This window comes from Larus michahellis, chromosome 8 (assembly GCF_964199755.1).
Source record: "Larus michahellis chromosome 8, bLarMic1.1, whole genome shotgun sequence".
Lineage (NCBI taxonomy): Eukaryota > Metazoa > Chordata > Aves > Charadriiformes > Laridae > Larus > Larus michahellis.
Window position 1 is genome coordinate 50,382,474 of NC_133903.1, and position 23,487 is coordinate 50,405,960.

Here is a 23,487-nt window from a genome sequence, read left to right on the forward strand (position 1 = left end):
TATTATAACTTTGTGATACAACATCCATGATATGCTGTTTTCTAGATCAGTATGGTCCAGTCTTACCAGTGGAAAAGGCTGAGACTGGGTGTTATTTGGCCACCTCTTGCCAATTAATCATGGAGAAAATGTATAGCAACCTTATGAATAGTTGTAAGATAGTTATAGTAATATAGTAATAGTTGAACAGAGTGTAACTGAAAAAAAATTTCCCTACTTATTGTCTGGGAACCCGTCACTGCGTTGTTTTTTTTTTTAAATCCACAAGCTGAGACTATTCATTCCTGTAGATTTATAGATGTGTGTTGCTCTCTTAACAATTTGGCTTGCAATGTTGTGTGGGGGAAAAAGTTCCATTACACACTCTTGATTATTTAAGAATCAAAAAGACTGTGACTCAAGTCACAAGAGACACTTGTATTAATCAAAACAAAGAGGTCCTGTAATTGAATTAGTAGAGGGTCAGTGCTGAGTCCAATTTGATAATTTTCCCTGATGCAGACAGACCCAAGGACATCAACAGGATGCATATGCTGCTTAGATAGGTCACGCTGATGTTGTAAAATGGCATGCAGATGCCTTTTGCATGCCTGAAGTGCAGTTCCACACAGGAAATCTTTATGAACCGGTGTTTCTAGATAAAATTAAGTAGGCAGATTTCCAGATGCACTTTTACTGGAGGCTTAGAAAGAGCAAGAGCATGTGCGTGCTGTTATTTTCCGTGATTTTTTTAAACTGCTTAACTCCATATGTTTATTGGACTTGAATGGTGGCAATTTCAAGTAATATTCATCATTGGAATGTTCCAGCATTCAGTACGCTATATAAGGATACAAACTGAACTCAGAGTGAATCTTCATACTGCATTTCATTTTTGTTGATGTTATACAAAACTGCAGTGTAGACTTTGGCGAAATATGTACAATGTCACTGCTCAAAAATTCCTAACTTTGTCATCTTTAAGCTTTAATTATCAGTTTGACTTATGTCTTGTCAATTGCAAAATGAAAATTGTGTCTATATGCGGAAATAGTCTTTAACATGTTGGTTGCTTCCCCTGCCCCCCAATTTAAGATCAAATATAGTGTTTGTACAGTATTTAGGTCAAACTAGGTGCTGGAAATTCTGCCTTTAACCACTCTGTTTTGGTTTTTCTTTTACAGAAAATTGAAGGTCTCAAAGAAACAACCAGTGTAAGTTTGTTTAATTTTTATATCTATTATATATAGATTCTGAAATTCACCTTATTTTCTTGTGAAAGTTTTTAAAGGTTTTTACACAAAAGTGGGAATCCGTATTAGGTGTAATAGTGTGATAGCAGAGGCAGCCTGGTTCTGGTGCTGTATTCAGATTTATGTCTGGCACCTTCGAATCATAAAATCATAGAATAGTTGAGGTTGGAAGGGACCTCTGAAGGTCTGTAGTCCAACCCCGTGCTCAGAGCACGATCAGCTAGAGCAGGTTGCCCCGAATGAACGCCAAGGATGGAGGCTCTACAACCTCTCTGGGCAACCTGTTCCAGTGTTAGATCATCCTTAGAGTAAAAAAATGTTTTCTTATGTTTAAGGTGAGTTTCCTGTATTTTTATTTTTGGCCATTGCCTGTTGTCCTGTCACTGGGCACCGCTGAGAAGAGCATAGCTCTGTTTTCTTTACACCCTGCCATCCCAGTCAGATATTGATGCCCATTGATAAGGTCTCCCCTGAGCCTTTTCTTCTCCAGATGAAACAAGCCCAGCTCTCAGTCTCTCTTCACGTGACAGTTCACCTGTTTGCAGCATTCTGAAAGTTTGAAGCTGACCTTCATTTCACCCTGACAACCTGTGCTGTATGTGGCTTTTGGAAATTTCATTTTTCTACTGCTATGGTCTTATCTCTGGAAAAAAAAAAGGGGGGGGGAAGGGAAAGTAGGTATTCTACAGAAGTGAGTGTCCATTTAGTTCCCATCTAATATTTCAGATAATATTCTGTATAACTAATAAAAATACCTGTAAATACAAAGTATTATGAGATAGTAATACAAGGGGTTTTTTTTCCTGTTATTTTTGTTTTCGCAGAGCATGGTAGAATCAATAAAACACTGCATTGTGTTGCTACAGATTGCTAAAGTAAGTACACTGTATTTGGAATGTTAATTATACAGCATTAATCTGTGTGAAAACAACTTGAAATCTAAACGTACCTTATGTATGATCCAGGATAAATATATAGATATAAAAATTGGTACAAGTTGATTTATGCTACGAATTTAATGAAGTTTCTGAAGTGCTGAGTTCCACAGCAAACTGTCCTGTTGATGTTTGTGCTAACAATCGTGTTGATGACAAAGCTTTTCTTTTGAGATAAACTTTCTTTTGCAGTTTGCTATTAGACTAAATAAGAACTTCAACGAACATAAGGGCGACAATAGAATCTTAACAAAACTCTTCTTTCTGCTTCATTTAAGAATGTGACTAACATAAATAGAAAAAGGGAAAATTGTGATGTTAATAATCTAAGCTGGTTTGACAAGGTTGTTAATAGGTCTGAAGTTCATGATGATGTTGGAACTTTGTGAAGTAAGAATTGTATTTGTGAATGCAATATGGGTAATGCACTTATACTTTTCACGTAACTATATTGGTTTTGTGCCACATGAATCTGGAGCTAGAACAGTCTCTATTTAACTTACAGTGATACTATTTGAATCCTTCACTGTAGTGACAGCAAGGTAACCCTTGTCAGTTCTTAATAATTTGTTGTTATTTAGTACTGGGTATATTTAGAGGTTTTTTTAATACAGTGAAATCGGTAAACTACATGTCATTCTTTGGGGATTTGGTGGAGTCAGTTATAGATAGATGGTAGTCTGCTAGTTTTCTTACCCAGCTATACGTGACTTGCTGGGTTAAGGTAGCTGTTGGAGAAACTGTGTGCAACAAATTACTTGCTCGTTTTTTGTTAATTACTATATAAATGTATTTAATAGTTGTTTTTTCACAGAGGTTTAATTCCTCTGAAATTTTGCTCTTTTTCAAAAAGCTCTGCTATGTAATTAGCTAATCCGAAAGAGCAGAATTGCAATCTTTTCAGGTTTTTATCAAAGCTGGTAATAGGTGGCTGAGTTAGCTTTCTTGTTTCTATTGAATCTCAAATTCCATTTCTGCTATGCCTAAGTTTCTTGGGGGATAGACAAATAGGATTGTTTGTCTTGTGCTGCTGCTAAGCGTATTTTGAAGTTGGTTAGGTGGTTTGCTGATAAGGGTCAAAACTGAACTTGTAGTGGCAGTTGCAGTCTATTTTGATCAAGTTCAGTGCTTTACTGCTCCAATTACCATATAAGCGTAAAGGTAGGTGGAATTTGGGTCCCCCAAAGATGCTTTCTGTTGCACTAAATCAGACCTTGAAGTCCTCCTTTCAGTACCAGTAAATATGAATCAGTGTAAATAGATGTGTTTATCCATTGAGGAGTGGGGGTGTTTTGTTTATTTTTTTGCTAAACCATATGTAGAGCTGTCGTAGAGCTTTTGAAGATGAGGTGGTTTAAATGAGTGGGTTTTGCACAGATAATTGGAAGATGTTGGTCCACATATAGTAAAAAATACCCTCTATAAATCTTCCCGCTATTTTAATAACTTTTTGTCTACCTCATCTCTCCATCATCTTCCCCTCTCTTTCTCTTAGGCAACTCTACTTGTTGACTACATGGCACTTCTGTTCCCCCTTCCCCCTTCTATAAACTGGGTTTTGGTATCCTCATTTCTTACTGCTGTAGGAAATGAAGAATACAGGGGGGGTTTTGTCTGTTTTTACAGTCTGTAAGTTCCTTGTGTATGAATCATTATATATGTAAAAATGTATTGTGTCTGACTGATAGCTTTCTGTTCTCCAGTATTGAACCTTTTAAGATTCTGCAAGTTTTTTTTCCCAAAGCTGTAAGGCAAGTATGGCTGCTGACTTACACTGATGAAAATAAATCATATTAACACCGCCCCTGCCCCCCCCTTTTACTTCTGCAGTGCCTTTCTCACTAGGAGACAGACTTCACAATTACATTCTGGTTGTTTGCGTACCTTGAAAATTGTTATCACCTCTCTCTAGACTCAGAACATAACATCTCTCTGTTTCAAACACGCAGCCATTTAGTATTCAGATGATTTTGGTACGTTGAGGCAAACCTGGTTTTTTGGTGGTTTGGGGTTGGGTTTTTTGTTTTGTTTTTTTTTTTTTAATTGTGTGTTAAGTTGAGCTGTTTCGTGGACTTTTAAAACAACCTGCCTTAGGACCTGGACAGTTAAATTTTCTTTAAACTTCTGGTAAATCGAGTGTGTAATCATGGTACTTGTATTTGAGATGACCCAAGGCGTTTTCAAAATAATGATATAAATACCAGCTAAATAGGAATATGTTACAATACATGTGTCGTTTATCAAAAAGCAATCAAAATAAACTAAATAGGATGAGTAGGTGGAGCATTTGCCTTGTGTTTTCCCCTGTGTGTGTGTCAGATGAAGCTGTCCGGCTTTGCCGATACTCTGTGTGTGTTGTAAAAATAGATGTAATGGTCTGTCAGTCATTTGGTAAACTACAGTCTAATAACAGAAATTATTATACATTTTGTGAAGTAGCTTTTATAATGTCAATATTTATTTTTGCACCTTTTCCTTCCCTTTTTCACTCCATCATTTCGGGTCAGCCTTGCCTGCCTAGTTTTGTGGCATTTTTTTCCTTCCTTACCTCGTCAGCACACGGCATTGCTGGTTGTGCTTCAGTACAAATGCAACATCTTTGTGTTTTATCTCTTAGGTCTTAGAGGTGGTAGCATAACATGGGAATTTTGTATGTTGGAAAAAAAAGATAATATATTTGGACTTCGGTGTTACTCGTTTTTATTTTGTTTGTAAGTTTGCAACCCAATGGAACTCATTGCCCTTGGTGGTGTTTTTGTCATGGAAAGCCTTGCTCAAGGAATGCCAACTAGCAGACTTGACAGTTGAGCAGCCTATTGCCAACTATATAAGCTAAGGAAGAACATATAAAGTATCAAAATATAAGTGTATGCTGACTTCCTTAATACTATTTACAGCTTTTTTTTCATGTTCCTCTTAACAACTGGAAATCTGGGGAAATACTCTGCAGACAAGTCTTACGGCTTACACTGAAGAAAGTTGTGGATTGATAGACTGGTAATACAAACTTTGCAGCAGAACTGAAGAGATTTGGCTTAGCGTTTAGTAAAATTTATACTGTAGCTGGTACAATGTTAAAACTATGCTAACTGTAGATTGGTGTTACCTTGTCTGTTGCTAGTGTAATTTCCCCTGATGACAGTTTCATTCCATGCATTGCCTGCTCTTTCACTTACGCTGCTAGGGAAAAAACTCCAAATCCTAGCCTGTAAATAATCTAAAAACGTTTTAAAATTATTGGATACCAAAATGCAAAAGTTAAAAACATATAACTTACAAGGCACCTCGGCCTTTCAAAAGCAAAAAGTGCTTTTGAAAACTTGACCCATATGTTAATCCCAGTTCTTCAGAAACTGAGAATTTGTGGTTTTTGGTTTTCAGGGACTCACTGGTGCTACAGACCCTGTTTTGGGGGAGTTGTAGTTATCTGGGGAGAACCTATGTTGAAAAGAGTAATTGTACTCTGCAGTGCAGAAAGGATATTTTTAAAATTATTTGGACTTGTGTGGACAGATCCTCAGAAAACGCTAATCTTCAGAGGTGCAGTGATTATGTATGGAATTGTTTCTTCTAAGTTTATTTACTGTATCACCTGATGAGGAACATTTTATGGCTGAAAAAGTAAACGTTTCTGAGAGAAACTTGCTGTTGCAAGTTCTGCATAATGCAGAACTGATAAGCCTTACAAGATTGTTATGTTGATATTTTTAACATTTTTTCCTTAAGGACCAAAATAATGAGGAGAAGCACGCAGATGGACTTATAGTAAGTTTAAATCTAATCTTTATCTCCCCTTATTTCTGCAGAACATGTGAACAGAGACCTGAATTTCCACTCATTTTGCAACATACTTCTTCCTTTCTCTAATTTACTGCTTCAAGTGTCTTGTTAAAATTACTGTTGAGTCATTAGCTTCTGAGGTTGGCTAACACCCTTGCCTTTAGAGAATATAGTGATCAGTTTTATACTGTCTTAAATGGCAGTATTATGACTGAACACTTAGATAAAAATCTGCCATGTGAACAGATGAAAGGGAAATTGTTGGGGCAGAAATAGTTGTGTGTTCCATCTGAAGTATCTTTTTGTATGAAATAGATCAGCTATCCGTGTGCTTCAAGTAGTTTGTCTTTTCTACAGCGCTGCTTATTTGACACAAAGTTGTATTATGTCTGTTTAAGCAGTGTTTCTTCTTTAATGTAACTTCTGCATTTTTAATGCAGCTTCTGTCATCTTTGCTTTCGGTCACATGTGACTTCTCTTTCTTCGTTCTCGTTTTGTCGCTTGAGTACATTTCAGATACTTTTAATAGGCGATTGGTTTCAGTAAAACATAACTCTCAAAATCATAGCGTGTTTTCATTACAGCTGACAATAATTCCCAACCTTCATTTGTCTTTCCATTATGTACAGCTTTAGCAGTATGATTTTTCTGGTATGAACTTTGGAGTAAAGATGCACACACAGATTTTTGGTTTCCTGCTTATTGTGAAGAAGATAAACAATTACCCTGTGGGCAGTCTCATAATTCATGTCTCAGTGTAATGGAATAGGTTCTGTTGCGTGCCCTGGAAAAGAGAGCTCGTGCAGCTGGACGCTGCCACAGCCCTGTGGCAGAGGTGGTGTGTGCAGTAGATCTGCAGCTCAGAAATGTCATATAGATATTACAACTTAACTATAGTCTGAATTTGGTTAGCCGCTATTCTAATTGTCTGTGGGCTGGTTTATGCTGGGAAGAAAAAAAAAAAAAAAGCACTTCTGTAAGAATATATTAACTGCTGCATCAGTGATTGTGAAGAATGAAGTTTTGATGCTGTTGAGGTCAAAGTTAGCTTGGGCGAAAGATCAGGAATTCACTTTAAACTTAGGCAGGAATATGATCGGTGTTAGATACTGTGGTTGCTTCTACATGGTTGTTTTTAAGTTGTTATTCAATTTAGAGAAGCAAAATTTCAGGTCTGCCTTCATCTGTTTCTAAACCACAAAGGCATACCCCCAAGAAACTCCAATTCACGTTGCAGTTTGGAGAATTGTTTAAGGATAAATTTGCAATCTTGCATACAAAGTCAAAGTTACTTTGTTTTTTTCCTTTAACACACCAGTGTTCTCTATCATATATATTTTTAGCATCCCTAAAACCTGGGGGAGATAGAGATAGCAATAGCATCCTGTGTATCATAGGACCATCTTGATTTTTTTAAAGTTTCCTAACTCAGAAAATACAATCATGATTTTAAACTGTGAAATATGTGGGACAAGGACCTGCCTGTGTGGCATGCACAATTGCACAAGTAGTTGAAGTAATGTGTAAGGGATGTTGATTTTACACTGGAATACAGTGGAGTAACAGTATATGTACTGGATTACTTATTTGCATACTGGTTAGCAACACCAACAAAATCTAGAAAGCAATTTTTATGCCTTTTTTTTTTTTACACTGGAGATTTTTTTAAAAGATAAACTGGGAATAATAGTTTTGTTTTCAATTAAATAAATCCTGTGCTATAAAAAATAATAAAAATCTTCACTGCCTCACTGGTTCTTTTAATGCAGGATAAAGTTCAGAATTACAGTTAACCAGGAAAGGAGGCAAGAAAGAAGTCATCTTTTTGTAGGAAAATGGGAGGAGGAAGGTTCAAACAACCCTGTTTCCCTCAGTCTGCATGCATATAGAAAATAATAGACTAAAAGGAGGGAAGAACAGTTGGAGACTCTCTTCTGGTTTAAATATTGATCTAAAAAGATGATAGGTATAAACATACTGAATAAATTCAAAGGTAAAACTCATCTACCTTTTTATTAAAGTAGAACTCAGTATTGTCTGACCTTTCTGTGCTTGATATTCTCAACTAAAGCACAGTAGCAAGATTTCTTAGCAAATGAAGGCAAAGATTTTCACAGTTCTGACATAGATCAATGGCTTTAAATTGCAAGATTTTTGGAAAAGGGTTGTACGTGCCTGTTATCCAATTAACAACCCAGAACAACATAGAAGTTCTGGTTGTTGTATGTAAACATGTATAACGTTTTTAGATGCTTATGGTGAATGCTTAGATGATAACGAAATTACAGGCCAGTGAAGCAAGGCAAAGTCATGCTAGTTTGGATTAAAAGACATTGCAATTTAGATTTCCAAGAGGCTTTTTGTATAGAAGCCAAGAACCTATATTGAAGTCAGTGACTTTTGTGAGTGTCGAGTTGAATTGGTGCTTCATTTTCAAAGTGCCCACATTCATAAGTAGATTGAAATGTCCTCTCCTGGAGACGCACTGAAAACTGTCAGCTTGCATTGGGAAGACTTTTGGCAACAAAGCCACTTCATGGCTGTAAGCATGCTGATGATTCTTGTTTTAATTGGTGTGTTGATTTACTATGATCTGGACAAATTAATCTTTGAAAAAAATGGTTTTAAAAATACAGATTAGCTATCCTGATTTTTCCCACGTAACTTGCGTCTAACTTTGCACTCTTTGCATGCAATATTTATTAATGGACACTGGAAGGAATACCAGAAGCTAGAACTTGAAATAAGAATTCTTTATAGGACAATTCAAATCTGTAGCAAATTCAGTTTAGTGTAAAATCTGTGTAAAGAATTAAGGTATTAGCACTTTGGAAGTATTTCTTATGTCCTCAGCTGTCAATTTGTGTTTTACTTTCTCTCTCAGGAATTTGCTATCTTGCATTTGAGCAATTTCTTGTGCTCACAATGTTCTTGCTAGCTATCCTTTATTTATTTTTTTTTTAATTGAGGAAAAAAAATGTGCTTTTCTTTCTTTTGTCTCAGAGCACTATAAACCCGGTTGACGCAGTGTATCAGCCCAGCCCGTTGGAGCAGTCGGTGATCAGCACGATGCCTTCCCAAGCGGTTTTACCTCCAGGTATGATGTCCAGAAAGAACCCCAGTAGAAATATTCATGAGCAGAGCAGGATGCGACTGCAGTCTAGGTGGAGGCGCTGCATAATGGTGGATACCTTCCGTGTCACATATGCAATGCAGGTGCACACCGCAATTAGCGGTGCACACTCACCACAGTGATGCGAAGGAAGGGAAAAGAGCAGGAGACACTGAGCTTCCTCAGCTTCCATCAGGTAAACCTGCCTCTAGTTCTGTGGGGAAGCTGCTATATTTTACTTGCTCTAAGTTACTAGCTTACATTTCTAGCTTACATTTCTAATATACTTCCTTAAAATAAATGAAACTGTAATTTTCAGAAAAGGTAAACGCCTTCTAGCTAAATAACAGCAATTATTTAAAGTACCATCTTTGCTTAGTAATAAAAAAGCTCTAGATAACATTGACAGCAACGTGTTTTTCTGTCTGAATGATTTTTATAGAAAAGGTTTTCATTTTTGAAGGTGAGGTGAATAATGCAGAATCTCCTTCTCAACAGAAGTATAATTCTCATATTTAAATGTGAATTTTGGGTTTAACACATCAAAATATCTCCTAGAACCTGCTCAGTTGTGCAAGTCAGAGCAGCGACCCTCATCTTTGCCAGTGGGACCTGTAGTAGCATCACTTGGAAATCAGACTCCAACACCAAATAGTACAGGTACAATTCTGTATAACTGTTTTATTGAAGTACAGAAACCAAACCTGAATATATACTGTCTGTAACCTAATGTAATTAGCTATTAAGATAACATTGTATTGGTCTACATCTTGGTTTTAATCAACACATATTTCCGTGTTGTTTTAAAATCCATTGTTCTGCTTTTTCTCTCCCTCCCCCTCCCCCCTCCATGTATACATAATACATAGGAGTATTACCAGTTTGCTTTCTTTCTCCATCGTTTCAATCTTGCAGAAATCGGCACAAGAACTTTGCAGTTAATACATCATGTGTGGCCTTTGGGTTTTTTAATTCATCGATTGTTTCCTCTCCCCCTTAAATAATAGCATTCATTGGCCTTTTTAAAACTGAGATAGATGCTTTGAAGCAAAAGTTGCTGTAATATATATGAAGTTGCTATAACTATCTGTTTACAGTTCCTATAATATTTTAAAGATTTTTTTAAAAACCATAGCTACATACTTAACATATTTTTTATTATCTGTCTACGTTGACTGTTACTTCCTGATCATTTGTATTGGTTATATTGTCCAGCCATGCTAAAACTCTCTCTGTTCCCTTCCAAGTTTTTTTCTAAGCTTGCGTATAAGTGATTTTGTTGTTACTTTATTACTAGACCTCTTTCCCAGAACAGAGATATGCGTGTTAAACAGCATTTGCCACAATCTGAAAAATGAAGGATACCACTGCTGGCTTTTTCTCCTGCCAGAAAGTTCCTTTCTTTTCAGTCTTACTCTATGCATCTCATCTTCTAGTTAGTTTCTGATGATTGTTGTTTGTGTAAATACCTTAGCTTGCTTAATAACCTCTGTTGTGACTTGGGCTTCCACAGAAGGTCTGTGTCAGTGTTGACCTGGTTTGTCTTTGTTGCTATGACTCTTTTTCAAAAATGGTGAGTTAGTGGTGAGACAGGATTCATGTAATCCAATTGAGAAACTGTATTCATTAGATTTACTTACAAATATATTTGTAGCTAAATTGGAAAAAGATGTTTTATGTAAGTAGAATACAAGTTGAGTGGAAACTGGCTGGACAGCCAGGCCCAAGGCTCGCAATCAGCTGTGTGAGTTCCAAATGGCAACGAAGTGACTGTTGGTGTTTCTCAGGGGTTGATGCTGGGTCCAGGACTGCTGCGCATCTCGGGGGACCTAGACACGGACCTTGCCGAATTGAGGAGAACAGTGGGAGGACAGGGCTGCTGTTCAGAGAGGTTGTGACTGGCTGGGGAAATGGAGTGACAGAAACCTCATGAAGTTTGATGAAGGCAAATGCAAAGTCCTGCACCCACCTAGGATGGGCAGAGCCCTCGGCCTGCCCTGTTGCATGGGGTTAACTGCAGTTTGGCAGAAGAGGAGCCAGGGGTCTTGGTGAGCCACAAGTAGGACATGAGTCAGCAGCATGCCCTTGTGGTGATGAAGGCTTTGCTGCATACCCAGCTGGATTAGTGAGAGTGTAAAGAGCAGATTAAGAGAAGTGATTGTTCCTCTGTACTTGGGATCTGTGAGGCTTAAGTACTGTGTATAGTTTTGGGTTCCACAGTAGAAAGACATGGACCACCAAGGTTAGGAAGCTGAGGCCCGTGATGTACTTAGAGGCTGACAGAACTGGGTTTGTTCAGCCTTAGGAAGATTAAGCTAAAGAGGGATGTTAGTGCTGTCTTCTGTCAGCTGTTGGGGGGATATAAAAAAGATACAACAGGGCTCCTCTTGGAGATTCACAGCAAAAGGATGAGGCAATTGGCACAAGTTGTAAGAAGGGAAATTCCAAGTAGATACTAGAAAATGTTTTGTTTTTCTAATGAGGGTGATCAAACTTTGAAAGAGGTTCCCCAGAGAGATTATGGAATTTTCATCTTGGGAGTTATTTAAAACCTGCCTAGATGTGATCTTGAACAAACTGTTATAACTTTGAAGTTGTCTGGGCATGGAGCGGGGAGTTGGACCAGATGACTTCCAGAGGTCACTTCCAACATAAGTCATACTGTGAATCTGTACAAGTTTTCAACATTGTTGTTTTGCCTTTAACTGACAACTTTGGGGAAAACATGTCTTATACTTTACTGGTTTTCTGTGTTCTTGATTTTCCTTTCTTTTGACCTTTCTTTTGTTATCTGTTAAATGAAACTGAATACTAATCTGACTAATTATCATTTCTAATTTTGTAAGATATCACACCTTCTGAGTTCATGTGGGTCTTTATTGATTTGAACAGCCTTACTTAGAGGTTAGAACTGGTGGATTTTAAACTCATTTTTTTGTTTTTACTAACTGTGTAAATTTGAATACTCCATAGGAAGCGGGCAATCAGCACCTAGCAGCAGCCTCACCTCTCCAAGCCATGTCAACCTGTCTCCAAACACAGTCCCAGATTTTTCTTACTCAAGCAGTGAGGATGAATTCTATGATGCTGATGAATTCTATCAGAGCAGTTCTTCCCCAAAGCGATGTATGGAGTAAGTAGCTGAAAGTATACAGCGCGTGCTGAATACGATTTTTATCTGCAAGGGCATGGCTTGTCTGCTTGTAGAATTTAGTTAGGCTAAATAAGTGAATAAGCCACATTGGCTTTAAAAAACCCAAACAAACAGAAAAGGAAGGGGGAGGCAAAAAAGCCACTCCAAGTAACAATAAGGTTCCCCCTTCCCCCAGCACAGTCGTCTGTCAGGGATGCAGTTTCCTTCTCTGCTCCTTCCCATTCCATCAGGAACATACGTTGACAAAACTCTTAACATCAGCTGAATTTGGGTAGCCACCAGCTCTGAGATTTAATCTGAGGCTGTGGTGTATTTTGTAAGCATTTATCGCAGCTTTTGGTAAATAGCCAATTCCTTCTTACATTTACTAAAAAATTTGTTTTGAAGCTGACTGCCTTTCCCCAAAATCTCTATTTACTCTTCTTTTTTATGAATTGGAAAATTAATTTTTAGAGATGCTACACATTTCAAAGCAGAATTAGTCAGCCGTTTTATGCCTTCAGGTGTTACTATCTTAGACTGCAGGCTTTCCCATTCGTTCAGCTACAGTCCATGTTAAATTTTCTGTGAATGCAGTAAACTCCTTAGGGAATTGATGTCTGTGTATACCAAATTATAATAATTTGGTCTGAATTAGTTCGTTGTGAGAATTTATGACTCTTCTTCAGTTCTTCAGGGTCTGCTGCAGTCCTGACTCGGAGCAGCACAGGAAGTAGTCTGAAACGTCCAGATACCACAGAGTCCCTCAATTCTTCCCTGTCTAATGGGACTAATGATGCTGGTGAGTGGACTGTGAGAACTTTCAGTAAGGAGCTCTTGATTTTCAATCTGTGTATAAACTATGTCAATATATGTATGATCATATATATATATGAGACATTTTATATATATATATATATATATATATGACAAGGTACCTATAAAAAACCGTTTATTTAGTATTTCTTTACTAATGGAAGATTGTTGAACTGTAGAATTTAAGAGCCTTAGTTTTATAAATAAGGCCTTTTTGACAGCTAATATATACGCTAATTAAATACAGTCTTATCTTTGAAGGTTTAGAGAAAAACAAAAGCAATTTGGTCTTTCTAGATCTCTTCGATCCTCCTGATGATCGAGATGATGATGGGGAAGGAGAATCAGTGGAAGAACATAAGAGTGTTATTATGCATCTATTGTCACAAGTTCGATTAGGAATGGATCTAACGAAGGTAAACTTGCTGACTGTTCGTGGGGAAGGGAGAGGCAGTAAACCCTGAATTCTGTGTAAATCAATTCAATGTTAAAGTAATAATTTAACTGTATTTCTGTTGTTATAGGAGCTAGTTAAGCTGTAATCTCTCTAGCATGGTATTTTTTTAATTGGAGTTGTTATTGGGAGGGGGAAAATTAATGCAGAATAAATATATCCAACTGCTAAAATTTGTTCGGGAAAATAGCTTGCTATGGGAAGTAGCTGTTTGTTGTCTTTGAACCTGATCCTTGGAGTACCTGTAAAGCTGGGATAAGAGGAATGCTGTACACTGCAGTAACGTTTCTCCTGTCCTTTAGCTTCCTAAAACAAAGATGTACAAGATCCGAGTGTTTGGTGGCATTCAATAAGACATGAATAAAATAAAAGGGGGAAATAAACATATAGTGAAATTCTTTGCGTAATTGGGATCTTGAGTAAGTTGCTTGTGTATTTTAAAATGCTACATGTAGGCCTGGCAAGTAGAGAGTTGGATTTTTCATGAATGTCACTCAAGTTGGTATGTTAAGGTTAAACAAACAGCATTCTGAAGGTGTTGATCTTTCTAGGCAGCTTGGTTAAACTTAAAGAAGTCATTCCAGATTGAAAAAGAGTAGGAGAGATCAATCCTATCATTAGTTTCCTTAAGTAGATGACTTTTAACTGTCCAGTCTGTAACTCACAATAGACAATAAAAAGATAGACTTAAAACTTCTCTCGAGAAACAGCCAGCAGCTCACAAGCAAACTTTGGAAGGTTTCTGGCAGTTCTGGATAGGAATTGATCCAAAATGTGTCTGTTTGGGGAACTCCTATGATAGTTGAAAATGTCTGATCTCAAGTTAAGCTGCCAAGAAGCATGATGAGCAGCATGAGCAACTTGTCTGCTTCACTTTAAAGTAAACAACAGCAATCAACGCTGCTTTCAACAGTGGTCTGTACCACACTGAAGCAGGCAGCAGATCCACAAGAACGGGACCTGCAAATGCTCTTGGGGAAGAAAAGTAGTAGGGAAGAGAATAACATTCATCTTGATAAAGAGGCGCATAAGAGGATGTGACTAAATGGAATGAGTTTTTGACTATAACTGAAAATTGACAGTGCACGTATAGATGAAAATAAATAATCAGTGTTAACTGTAATCAAGAACACATTTTGATGAGCTGAGCCATGTAGTTGGATATGCTCTAAGAGGGGCTCGATTATATGTAAGACAAGAGACAGTTCCGCTTAAATCTTTGGTTTTATAGAAGATGCCAACTGACCTACATATGTCAGAACTCATTGGTAAGTTTGAGAACACGGTCAGCTTACAGGCATATGAAGCCTTGGGTGCTTTGTATGCTATTTACAGTTAGTACGTAGGATGCTTTTGTGCAGGATGTTAAAATCTCTTGATCTGTAAGAGTTGTTTTTCTTCACCTAGGTGGTTCTTCCAACTTTTATCCTGGAAAGAAGATCACTGTTGGAAATGTATGCTGACTTTTTTGCACATCCGGACTTATTTGTCAGGTATTTGATTTTTAAAGTAGAGCATTAATTGGTTCTGATATTCATAAAATCATAGAATTGGTTTGGGCAGGGACCTTAAAGATCATCTAGTTGCAACCCCCTGCCCTGGGCAGGGACACCTCCCACCAGACCAGGCTGCTCAAAGCCCCATCCAGCCTGGCCTTGAACCCCTCCAGGGATGGGGCATCCACAGCTTCTCTGGGCAACCTGTTCCAGTGCCTCACCACCCTCACAGCAAAGAATTTCTTCCTAATATCTAATATATTGTTGTTGTTTGTGGCCCGGTGCGCTGCCCAAAGTAAACTTGTAGTTTTGAAGAATATTGCTTGGGTTTTAACCTAAACTTGAAAAATAGTCAAAGTAGTCAAACTTGTAGCTGTAAAACAACCAAACATCCAAAAAGCTCTCCTGTATTTGAGGTACCTGCTTGTATTTAATTTTGCCTGTCCTTCTTTTCTCTCTTTTGGCCCATGTAGCATTAGTGACCAGAAGGATCCGAAGGAACGAATGGTTCAAGTGGTTAAATGGTACCTCTCAGCTTTTCATGCAGGAAGAAAAGGGTCGGTTGCTAAAAAGCCTTACAATCCTATTTTGGGCGAGATCTTTCGATGTCATTGGGTATTACCAGGCACTGAAGCTGAAGATGATATGGTTAGTTTCTTGTGGTGTGTGTTTTGGTTTCTAGAACGCATGGGAGTAGTTCCCTAAACAGCCAGCAGCTCACAAGCAAACTTTGGAAGGTTTCTGTCCTTCCAGTCATGGTATTAATTTGCTGACTGAAATGGCTTATGCTATGTTTAAGTAGCAAAACTGACAAACTGTCGCAATTTCTTAACTAATTTCCTCCTGTTCTTTGGACAGAGGTTTAAAATATCTTGTATAACAAAATTTGAGCAGTTTTTTAAGAACTATTTCACATGTTGAAAAGTGTTCTGTTTTTTCCCCTGAACTGTTTTATAGCACTGAGTATGAATTCCCTTTTTTTTCTCCCAAAGTTCTGATTTCTACCAGTTCTCCAAACCCTTGTGTTTTTAACAGTGAGATTTCTTTCCCTCACTTACAACCTGGAAAACAGTGCAGTTTCTCCAGAATATTTAATTCTCCTTTTAAACAAATCTTTTTGTAGACATCTCACGTTTGGATTCTGAGCTTGGATGAGATTTCAGTTGTACGTCTGTGTCTGGCCACTGCTGTGCCTTTTGTACTTTATTGGGGTACGTCTGGTCAAGCGAAGGGCACAGTAACGGTAGTGCCACTCGTGATCTGAGCTCATCCACCAGCATATGAGCTTTTCTCTTATTGGCCCAAGTTTCAGTGAGGCTCAAGGATTAATCAGATTTATTCACGTGAACCGTAGTTAACAAGGTGCCCCACTGATGCTAGAGGAAAAGCTCCAGCGCTGGCAGCGCAGCCTGGTGTGGGGCTTTTGTGGTTGTGGTTTTTTAACGCGTCGTTTGGGCTTCTCAACCTGGGAAGCTGCAAACGATGATGTGGGAAGTGCTGTTGTGAGATAATTCATATAGTCTCAGTACAGTATATCTAAACATGACATTGTTTGTTTTAGATAGAAAACATATGCTTTTCCCCACTTAATTTGCACCCCCGCAATTAGTGCTCATTTGCTCAAATTTTTCTCCTGTTTTTGAGGTGACTGGAGTCCTGTTTGCTGGCATAAAAACAATATTGTGTTTGTGCTTCCGTTGTTTCTAATGATGAATTACGCTTTTCATGATTTGCCACAGGAAATGAATGTTGGTTTATGGCTTTGTGATACATCTAATATCATCATTAATACGCACATCGGACTTTCTCAGAAGCAAAAAAGAAAACTATTTCTGCCACTCATTTCTTATTAGTTAATAAGAAATTAAGTGAATTTAAATACTACTTTGTAATTGGTTTTATACTTGACTTTTTCAGTTTAACTGTTGTATTTGGGGGCATCTCCCCAAATACATTTATACGTAAGAGAGTAGAAGCTGCATGTTCTGTAGAAAGCATCATAGTTTCAGGAGTGAGGAGTTACCCCCATCAGATTAGCAAACTCACAAGTAAGTTAAAATCACTGTAGTACGTTTTTAGAATCCTTCTTTAAACATGGAAGCAACTTCTCTTGGAAGCATCCGGTCGCTTTGTGCTGTTTTATGAACACCATCGGTGATGAAAACCCTCTCTCTTGCCACGCAGGAGCCAGTTTCGGAAGGACCAGTTCCGTGGGTCAGTAAAAGCAGCGTAACATTTGTGGCAGAGCAGGTCTCTCATCACCCTCCGAGTAAGTTGTCGGTAACTCTGCTAATAGAAATGGTATCTGGATAGGAGCGACAGTAAAGTCAGCTCTTGGTTTAAATCTTGGATTTACGCTTTCTCTCCGAATTTAAAAGCTGAAAGTTTTCTCTGTAAACTGTTTTTGTGCGAAACGAATTGCAAACTTTGTTGCCACATAAGCATGAGGCACTTGGAGATATTTCCTGATGAATTAATTTGGAAACAATAGTAATGTCTCACGCTGCTATTTTTAATACCTTTTTCTTCAGTTTCAGCATTTTACGCAGAGTGTTTTAGCAAGAGGATACAGTTCAATGCTCACATATGGACCAAGTCAAAATTCTTAGGAATGTCTATTGGAGTTCATAACATCGGGCAAGGTATGTGTGTGTAAGTTTAACAATAGAAGAGAAATTTATATTCTGCAACTAGAATTTTTACAGGAATTATTTAAAGTCATCCTATTAAACATAAGGAATGTTTGATTTTTATGTAATTTCACCCTATGTATCTAGGAATCAGTGATTCCTTCTGCACGCTTCATGTGCTGAAATCATTTGGGGCACGGTTTTTTCATGTGAACAAAACTCTCCCTGCCATCTCTACAAGCTGGGCACTCTCAGCCTCTAAATATTAGTGAATTATTCCAGGAGATCATTATGAAAGTTTTGTTGATGTTTTGCTGCAGGTTTTTAAAATCTATTTTTATTTTTCTTTGATAGGGTGCGTCACATGCCTAGATTATGATGAACACTATATCTTGACCTTTCCTAATGGTTATGGAAGGCAAGTAAATGCTTTATTTGGTATTTTCGCTTTGAATGCCTTGTGATATTTCATTTTTAATATTTATCAGTTAAAAGGTTATAAATATATACATATATTTATAATTGCAGGTCTATTCTCACTGTGCCATGGATAGAACTTGGTGGAGAATGCAGTATTAATTGCTCAAAGACAGGTTATAATGCTTCCATCGTCTTCCACACAAAACCGTTTTATGGAGGAAAGAAGCACAGAATTACAGCTGAAATTTTGTAAGCAGGTTTTTTCACTTTTTCTCCACTTAAATGCTGATAGTGTTTTTTCAAGACAGTCAGGAGTGTAAAATACTGGAACAGCTACACCCAGTAACTTAGCTCATCATTACCCGTCATGGGATGCCATTTTTGCGAGAGGAACCCTGCAGAGGGCTGCATCCTACCTTGCCCTGCTCGAAAACAGTCTCGGCTGTTGACCAAAAGGAATTTAAATTTTCGCTCCTCCATTATCCAAAATTTCTTCATCACTGTCTCTCCTAAAAAAAAAAAACCAAAAACCTGAAGCAAGCCTTGTAATACTGCTGTTCGTAGCCTGTCATTAAAGCTTTGCTGCAGATTTTCACATATTCATTTATACCTGGGGTTTGTTGGATTTTGGTTAGACCCTGCGCACATGCCCGGAGCAGGGAATGCAGTGGAGATTCTCACCTTCTGTGAGATCTGCTGTAATGTCACTAAGTGAAGCTGACAAATTGAGCTCCATAACTTGGCTTTAAATCACGTCTTGACACACATTGGTAGACGTCAACTAGTGTTTGTGTTTCCCCAGTAGTCTGGGGAAGAAGCTTTGAGTTTGCGAATCCTTTTTACTCTTAAACTTATCCCTCTAAATCTGTTTTGAAAGCCTCTAACTAGTTTCCTAAACTCTAACTGGAGATACAGCCCTGTGGCAAGGCCTGTCTTATCCTGGACCGGCGCTTCCTCTGAAGGTTTATCCGATTGAACTAATTAATGCAAAACTTCTCACTTGTAAACAGAACCCTCATCTTTTCCGTGTTGGTGATGGACATTTTAAGGGCTGATATAAAGCGGGCTGTACAGCAACTAGGATGAAGTTTTGATCCTTTAGGGTCTTTCGGTTACTGTAATACAACTGAGAAATGACTGTTTCTTTCTATTTAGTTCCCCCAATGACAAGAAACCCTTCTGCTCAATTGAAGGAGAATGGAATGGTGTCATGTACGCAAAATACACAACAGGGGTAAAGCTGCTTTTTTTTCTTTTTTTTTTCTTCCCCTTTTCATCAGAAACAGAAGGTTGTGCTTTAAAAGTTCTTTGGGTTTTTTTCGATTTTGTTTGGTTGGTGGGGTTTTTTGTTTTTTTTTTTTTTTTTTTAAAAAAAACAAACATGACTAGTGGGGAACTCCTATGAAGCTGCACAAAAAGATCATAAGAATGCTGAATTTGGGATAAAAGTCCTGAATTTACTTTGTTAATTTATTCTTAAGGTAATCTGATTTTTATAGCAAGAACAGAATCTAAAGAATGATGTTTTTTCATGTATTTCCTGACAATCAGTGTACTGGAGTGTGAGGCTATATGAATTTTAAGTCTAGATAAAGAACTGATTTTTTTTTTTTTTTTTTTTTTTTTTTAAAAAAAAATCTCACTCCCTAGGAGAATGCTGTCTTTATAGATACCAAGAAAATGCCTACAATTAAGAAGAAGGTAAGGAAATTGGAGGACCAAGACGACTTTGAGTCTCGCTGGTAAGAACTTTAAATGGGCAAATTAAGCCTTTTTTTTTAGTTAGACCAAAGCTTGCAGCACAGAGTCTGACTAATGGGACATTTAATCCATTTATTGCATGGACAAACTGTGCTCCTCGTTAGCCTTTGCTGCAGGTACGAGGTATAAGCAGGTTCGGGTTTTAATTGGGAAGAGGACACTAATTCTTCTGTCACATCCTCACTGGAACCCAACGGTCCAGGGAGCTTCACTTACAGCCTCCTCGTTCCTGGCAATAGACAGTGCAGTTGTGGTTAAATATATATATATATTGGGGTTTTTCTGCCCTTACCTTGATTCAAACCAAGACTGATGACTAATAGCCAGTAACATATTTCTACAGCCTTGTAGCACTTTGCTTCTATAAAGCAGTCTCCATTCACATTTCCTTTTTAAGCTTATGGAAAGATGTAACCTACAACTTAAAAATTAGAGACATCGATGCAGCCACAGCTGCAAAGCACGCGCTTGAAGAAAGACAAAGAGCTGAAGCCAGAGCCAGAAAGGAGAACGAGACCTCATGGGAGACACGGGTGAGCTTTATTCGAACAGCGTAAATACCCTCTGACCTGTAGCATTTGTTGCTTTCCCGTTGAGTCATAAAAAGCTTATACCTGATTATTGCCTTTTTTTCTAGTTATTCCATGAAGATGGAGAATGCTGGGTTTACGACGACCCGCTATTGAAACGACTTGCTGCCAGTAAACACTAGGTGGGTTACAAAACCAGAAAACATTCAAGCCTTGGCTTAGCAAAGTTTACATCTGATACCAAGATAGTCATCAGTTATCACGTACGTACCCTTTGGAGAGCCTGACCCCTCCAACTGCAGTGGTTCCTATCTCAGGGATACTGGACTTACTGATGCAGATTAAGCAATTAAATGAAACCAGAAACGTCTTGGCTGTGCAGTAACGTATAGCGGACTCCGCTCTACTGGTAGTGTATTCGGGCTTCAAAGGCAGGCTCTTGAGCCCCGTTACTGATGCTTCTAAAGCATGGAGAATCGGGGCCGTGAAGCATTTACACTTTGGATAACCACTGTGAAGGCCAGGGCATTGGTATCAGTTGCGTAATATTCCTGGGTCCTCCATATTTAAAAAAACAAGAAAGGAAATGCAAGACGTCATTTAAACTTAGCTAATGTTTGCAATGTGTAAATATGAGGATTCCTTTGACGGGACAATTTGTTAGGAAATGCTACGTAAATGTTCTCTTCCACCTGTATGATAATCAAATCTTTTGGCATTTCAGTGTCTTGCCCAAAATAACTTTGTTATTTTGAGATTACAATGTAACCATAGATAATTCTACTCAGTGCATCTTAAAGCTTCATAAAATAGATTTTTCAAACTTCTCTTATGGACTTTTTATTTACTTCATAATAAACCTTTGGAGCAAGACTCTTTTTTTTTTTTCAGCTGAGTGATGGATCAATTGTTTTATGTGAAATGTATTATTTTTTTCCCACTGGAATCCTTGCAGCGAAACCTACTCCTTAAAGTAATTAACAAATGAGCAAAAGGAGCAGAATTTGCAGCATTTGCAGGAGAATTTTTCTGGAATCTACATCCAGCTTTGCTTCAGTAGAGAAGCTCGGCAGCACGTTAGGCATCTCTGCATTTCTGCGCTTTTGCTTGAAGTTAAATAATAGTCAAGGAAGTAGCTATAGGGAGCAATCAACCTTTTTCTTTCCACAGTTAAATCTAGCTTTTATTGATTTCATCGCTATTGTTTCTATGTTGTGCATACAGAAAAACTAAAAAGAGCAGCGTGAGATTGAAGCCTTAGGCTCCAATCCATAACTCCAGGAGAGCGGAGGAGTACCTCCTTGGAGAGGTGCAACTCTACAGCCCTGCAGGAACGATGCGCAAGGCTGAAGAGAGGTGCAGGCCCCCCCTCCACGGTCAGACAGCCGGAGAGGAGAACGCGGCATCTTTCTGGTGGTGGAGGGACTCTCCCTCTGCACCAGCTAGAAGTCAGAGCTGTGCCTGTTCTTAATGAACTTGGGAGATTAATGAAAAAGTCTGGCTGGAAACTTACTTGAGAAAAGCTTCCTCAGTATCTGAATGGACATCTTCATCCCAGCTAACACTACGGCCCAGTTTGAATAAAAATAGGTTTGTAACGTTTGTGTTGCAGAAAGCACCTGTATTACGCATCACTGCAGGGCAAGATGTCATTTTTATTTTAATATTTTATGGTAAGGGAGAACATTCAGAGTTGATGTGTAAGCTTTGATGTCCTTGATGGAAGTAGCATCTGTCATCAAAGAAGATGGGGGCAAGAAAATCAGATGAGGTATTTCACCAGATGAAGAATTCTGTACTGCTGAGACAGCTGTGACCTCTGAGTCCCCTTCATGTTTTCCATATCCAACCACCTGGAAAAAAGTTACCAAAAAAGAAATTTGGCTCTAAGCTTCTATAATTTGGATGTCATTCAATGTTCATCTGTCCTGACAATTAAATACAGATGCTTCAATGCAATTCAAATGACAGCAGTAATTAGAAATGTAGAAAACGGGACCAGTAATGTGGATAACCAGCACATGAAAAGCTGGATTACAGAGCTCTTCTGCCCCGGCCTTACGGGGCTCTCCGAGGTTATCAAAGTTTGGCATTTTGGAAGTTGGGAACATGGAGCTGGCAAACACTCACGTGTACGCTGAGCACCTTCTTCTTGTTGCTTCTGTGAGCTTGGAACCAGGTGACCAGGTCAGATTTTGTAACAGACTTCAGAGCTTCAATCTGCAACCCACAGGAAAGAGGTTTAAGTAGCAAGTGGTGATTCCCGTCATTTTAAACATAAAAATTGTTTCCCTATGTCCCACTAGATAAAAGAACCTTTTTAAAATAGCATGTAGTTTTAGAATCTGTGTCACTAGTAGCGTAAATCCTCCTATTTATGCTTTGCATTTAAAACTGCTGCAAGAAGCGAGGTGTGAGTGTTCCATGTGGCATCGCTTAACAACACCGCGGGGCCACCAACCTCCCGGGCAAGCCTGTCAAAGAGATACTGCTGCGTCACCACTTCATTCCAGTTCCTGTCGACTTCTTCTCCAAGATGGGAGTCTTCACATTCTTTAAGTTTTATCAAAGCTGTAACCTACGTTTGGAAAAGACAAAACAATTCCTTTCAAAGGGTTTAAACGACCTTAATTTACTATCATATTCACTGGAGTTGAAAGAAAACCCAAGTTACATTAACAAAGTAGTTCATCACTTTCAAACATAACTGTAACTGGCCAGAGAGCAAGTGTTTAGAGAGTAACTGCACAACAGAGTAAGAGGCACGATTTAAAAGTGAGTCCTTTGTCCAGAAACCCTCAGAAATATGCCCAACGGTGTAACTAAATCCTCCAGTTTAGGTGTCATTTAGCAGTTCAAGGAAGAGTTTTTCGAGAGGAAGTTTTACCTGGGTGCTAAAAGCATCTTCAGTTAAATGCTTGATTTTCTCTTCAAAGCAAGAAAGAAACTCCTCTATTTTCTTGTCAACCAATTCAGAACTAAAAGAGAATTAAATAATTAAATCAGGCAGGAAAAAGAAAAAAAAAAAAACCAATACTGTGGGGTAAAGTAGCAGAACGTGGGAATGTTTGGGACAGGCTCGCTTCCCTCCTCCCCTGAAAAGCTCACACTTCTGTGAACACCATCTTTTTTCTGTCTTCCTTGGGGTCAGGGAAGAAACCCAGCGCTCTGATTTTTAGCTCTGTTGA

The 23,487-nt window shown here is 38.3% G+C and overlaps 2 protein-coding genes across 8 annotated transcripts in view; one reads left to right on the forward strand and one right to left on the reverse strand.

Annotated features, from left to right (window-relative positions):
* The window catches only part of OSBPL9 (oxysterol binding protein like 9), a 65,843-nt gene extending 44,657 nt beyond the window's left edge, over positions 1 to 21,186 (forward strand). For 4 of the 7 annotated variants that reach the window (XM_074596567.1, XM_074596571.1, XM_074596569.1 and 1 more), the window contains 17 exons: positions 1,164 to 1,193; positions 2,057 to 2,107; positions 8,951 to 9,044; positions 9,618 to 9,719; positions 12,033 to 12,192; positions 12,882 to 12,994; positions 13,306 to 13,424; positions 14,870 to 14,955; positions 15,432 to 15,606; positions 17,143 to 17,227; positions 17,490 to 17,600; positions 17,943 to 18,006; positions 18,117 to 18,257; positions 19,164 to 19,242; positions 19,659 to 19,750; positions 20,167 to 20,302; positions 20,407 to 21,186. In XM_074596567.1, coding sequence (XP_074452668.1) covers positions 1,164 to 1,193; positions 2,057 to 2,107; positions 8,951 to 9,044; positions 9,618 to 9,719; positions 12,033 to 12,192; positions 12,882 to 12,994; positions 13,306 to 13,424; positions 14,870 to 14,955; positions 15,432 to 15,606; positions 17,143 to 17,227; positions 17,490 to 17,600; positions 17,943 to 18,006; positions 18,117 to 18,257; positions 19,164 to 19,242; positions 19,659 to 19,750; positions 20,167 to 20,302; positions 20,407 to 20,481 — 1,713 coding nt within the window. In that variant the 3' untranslated portion in view covers positions 20,482 to 21,186. Of the gene's footprint in view, positions 1 to 1,163; positions 1,194 to 2,056; positions 2,108 to 5,893; positions 5,933 to 8,950; positions 9,045 to 9,617; positions 9,720 to 12,032; positions 12,193 to 12,881; positions 12,995 to 13,305; positions 13,425 to 14,869; positions 14,956 to 15,431; positions 15,607 to 17,142; positions 17,228 to 17,489; positions 17,601 to 17,942; positions 18,007 to 18,116; positions 18,258 to 19,163; positions 19,243 to 19,658; positions 19,751 to 20,166; positions 20,303 to 20,406 lie in introns of all 7 variants that reach the window. The other 3 variants (XM_074596566.1, XM_074596570.1, XM_074596568.1) reach the window with 1 other exon arrangement.
* A 748-nt stretch (positions 21,187 to 21,934) lies between these two features.
* Positions 21,935 to 23,487, reverse strand: part of NRDC (nardilysin convertase) — a 29,935-nt gene continuing 28,382 nt past the window's right edge. Inside the window, exons 28-31 of the mRNA XM_074596554.1 lie at positions 23,187 to 23,277; positions 22,761 to 22,877; positions 22,430 to 22,519; positions 21,935 to 22,152 (exon numbers count right to left, since the gene is read on the reverse strand). Of these exons, the coding sequence (XP_074452655.1) occupies positions 21,955 to 22,152; positions 22,430 to 22,519; positions 22,761 to 22,877; positions 23,187 to 23,277 (496 nt within the window). The 3' untranslated portion in view covers positions 21,935 to 21,954. The remainder of the gene's footprint in view (positions 22,153 to 22,429; positions 22,520 to 22,760; positions 22,878 to 23,186; positions 23,278 to 23,487) is intronic.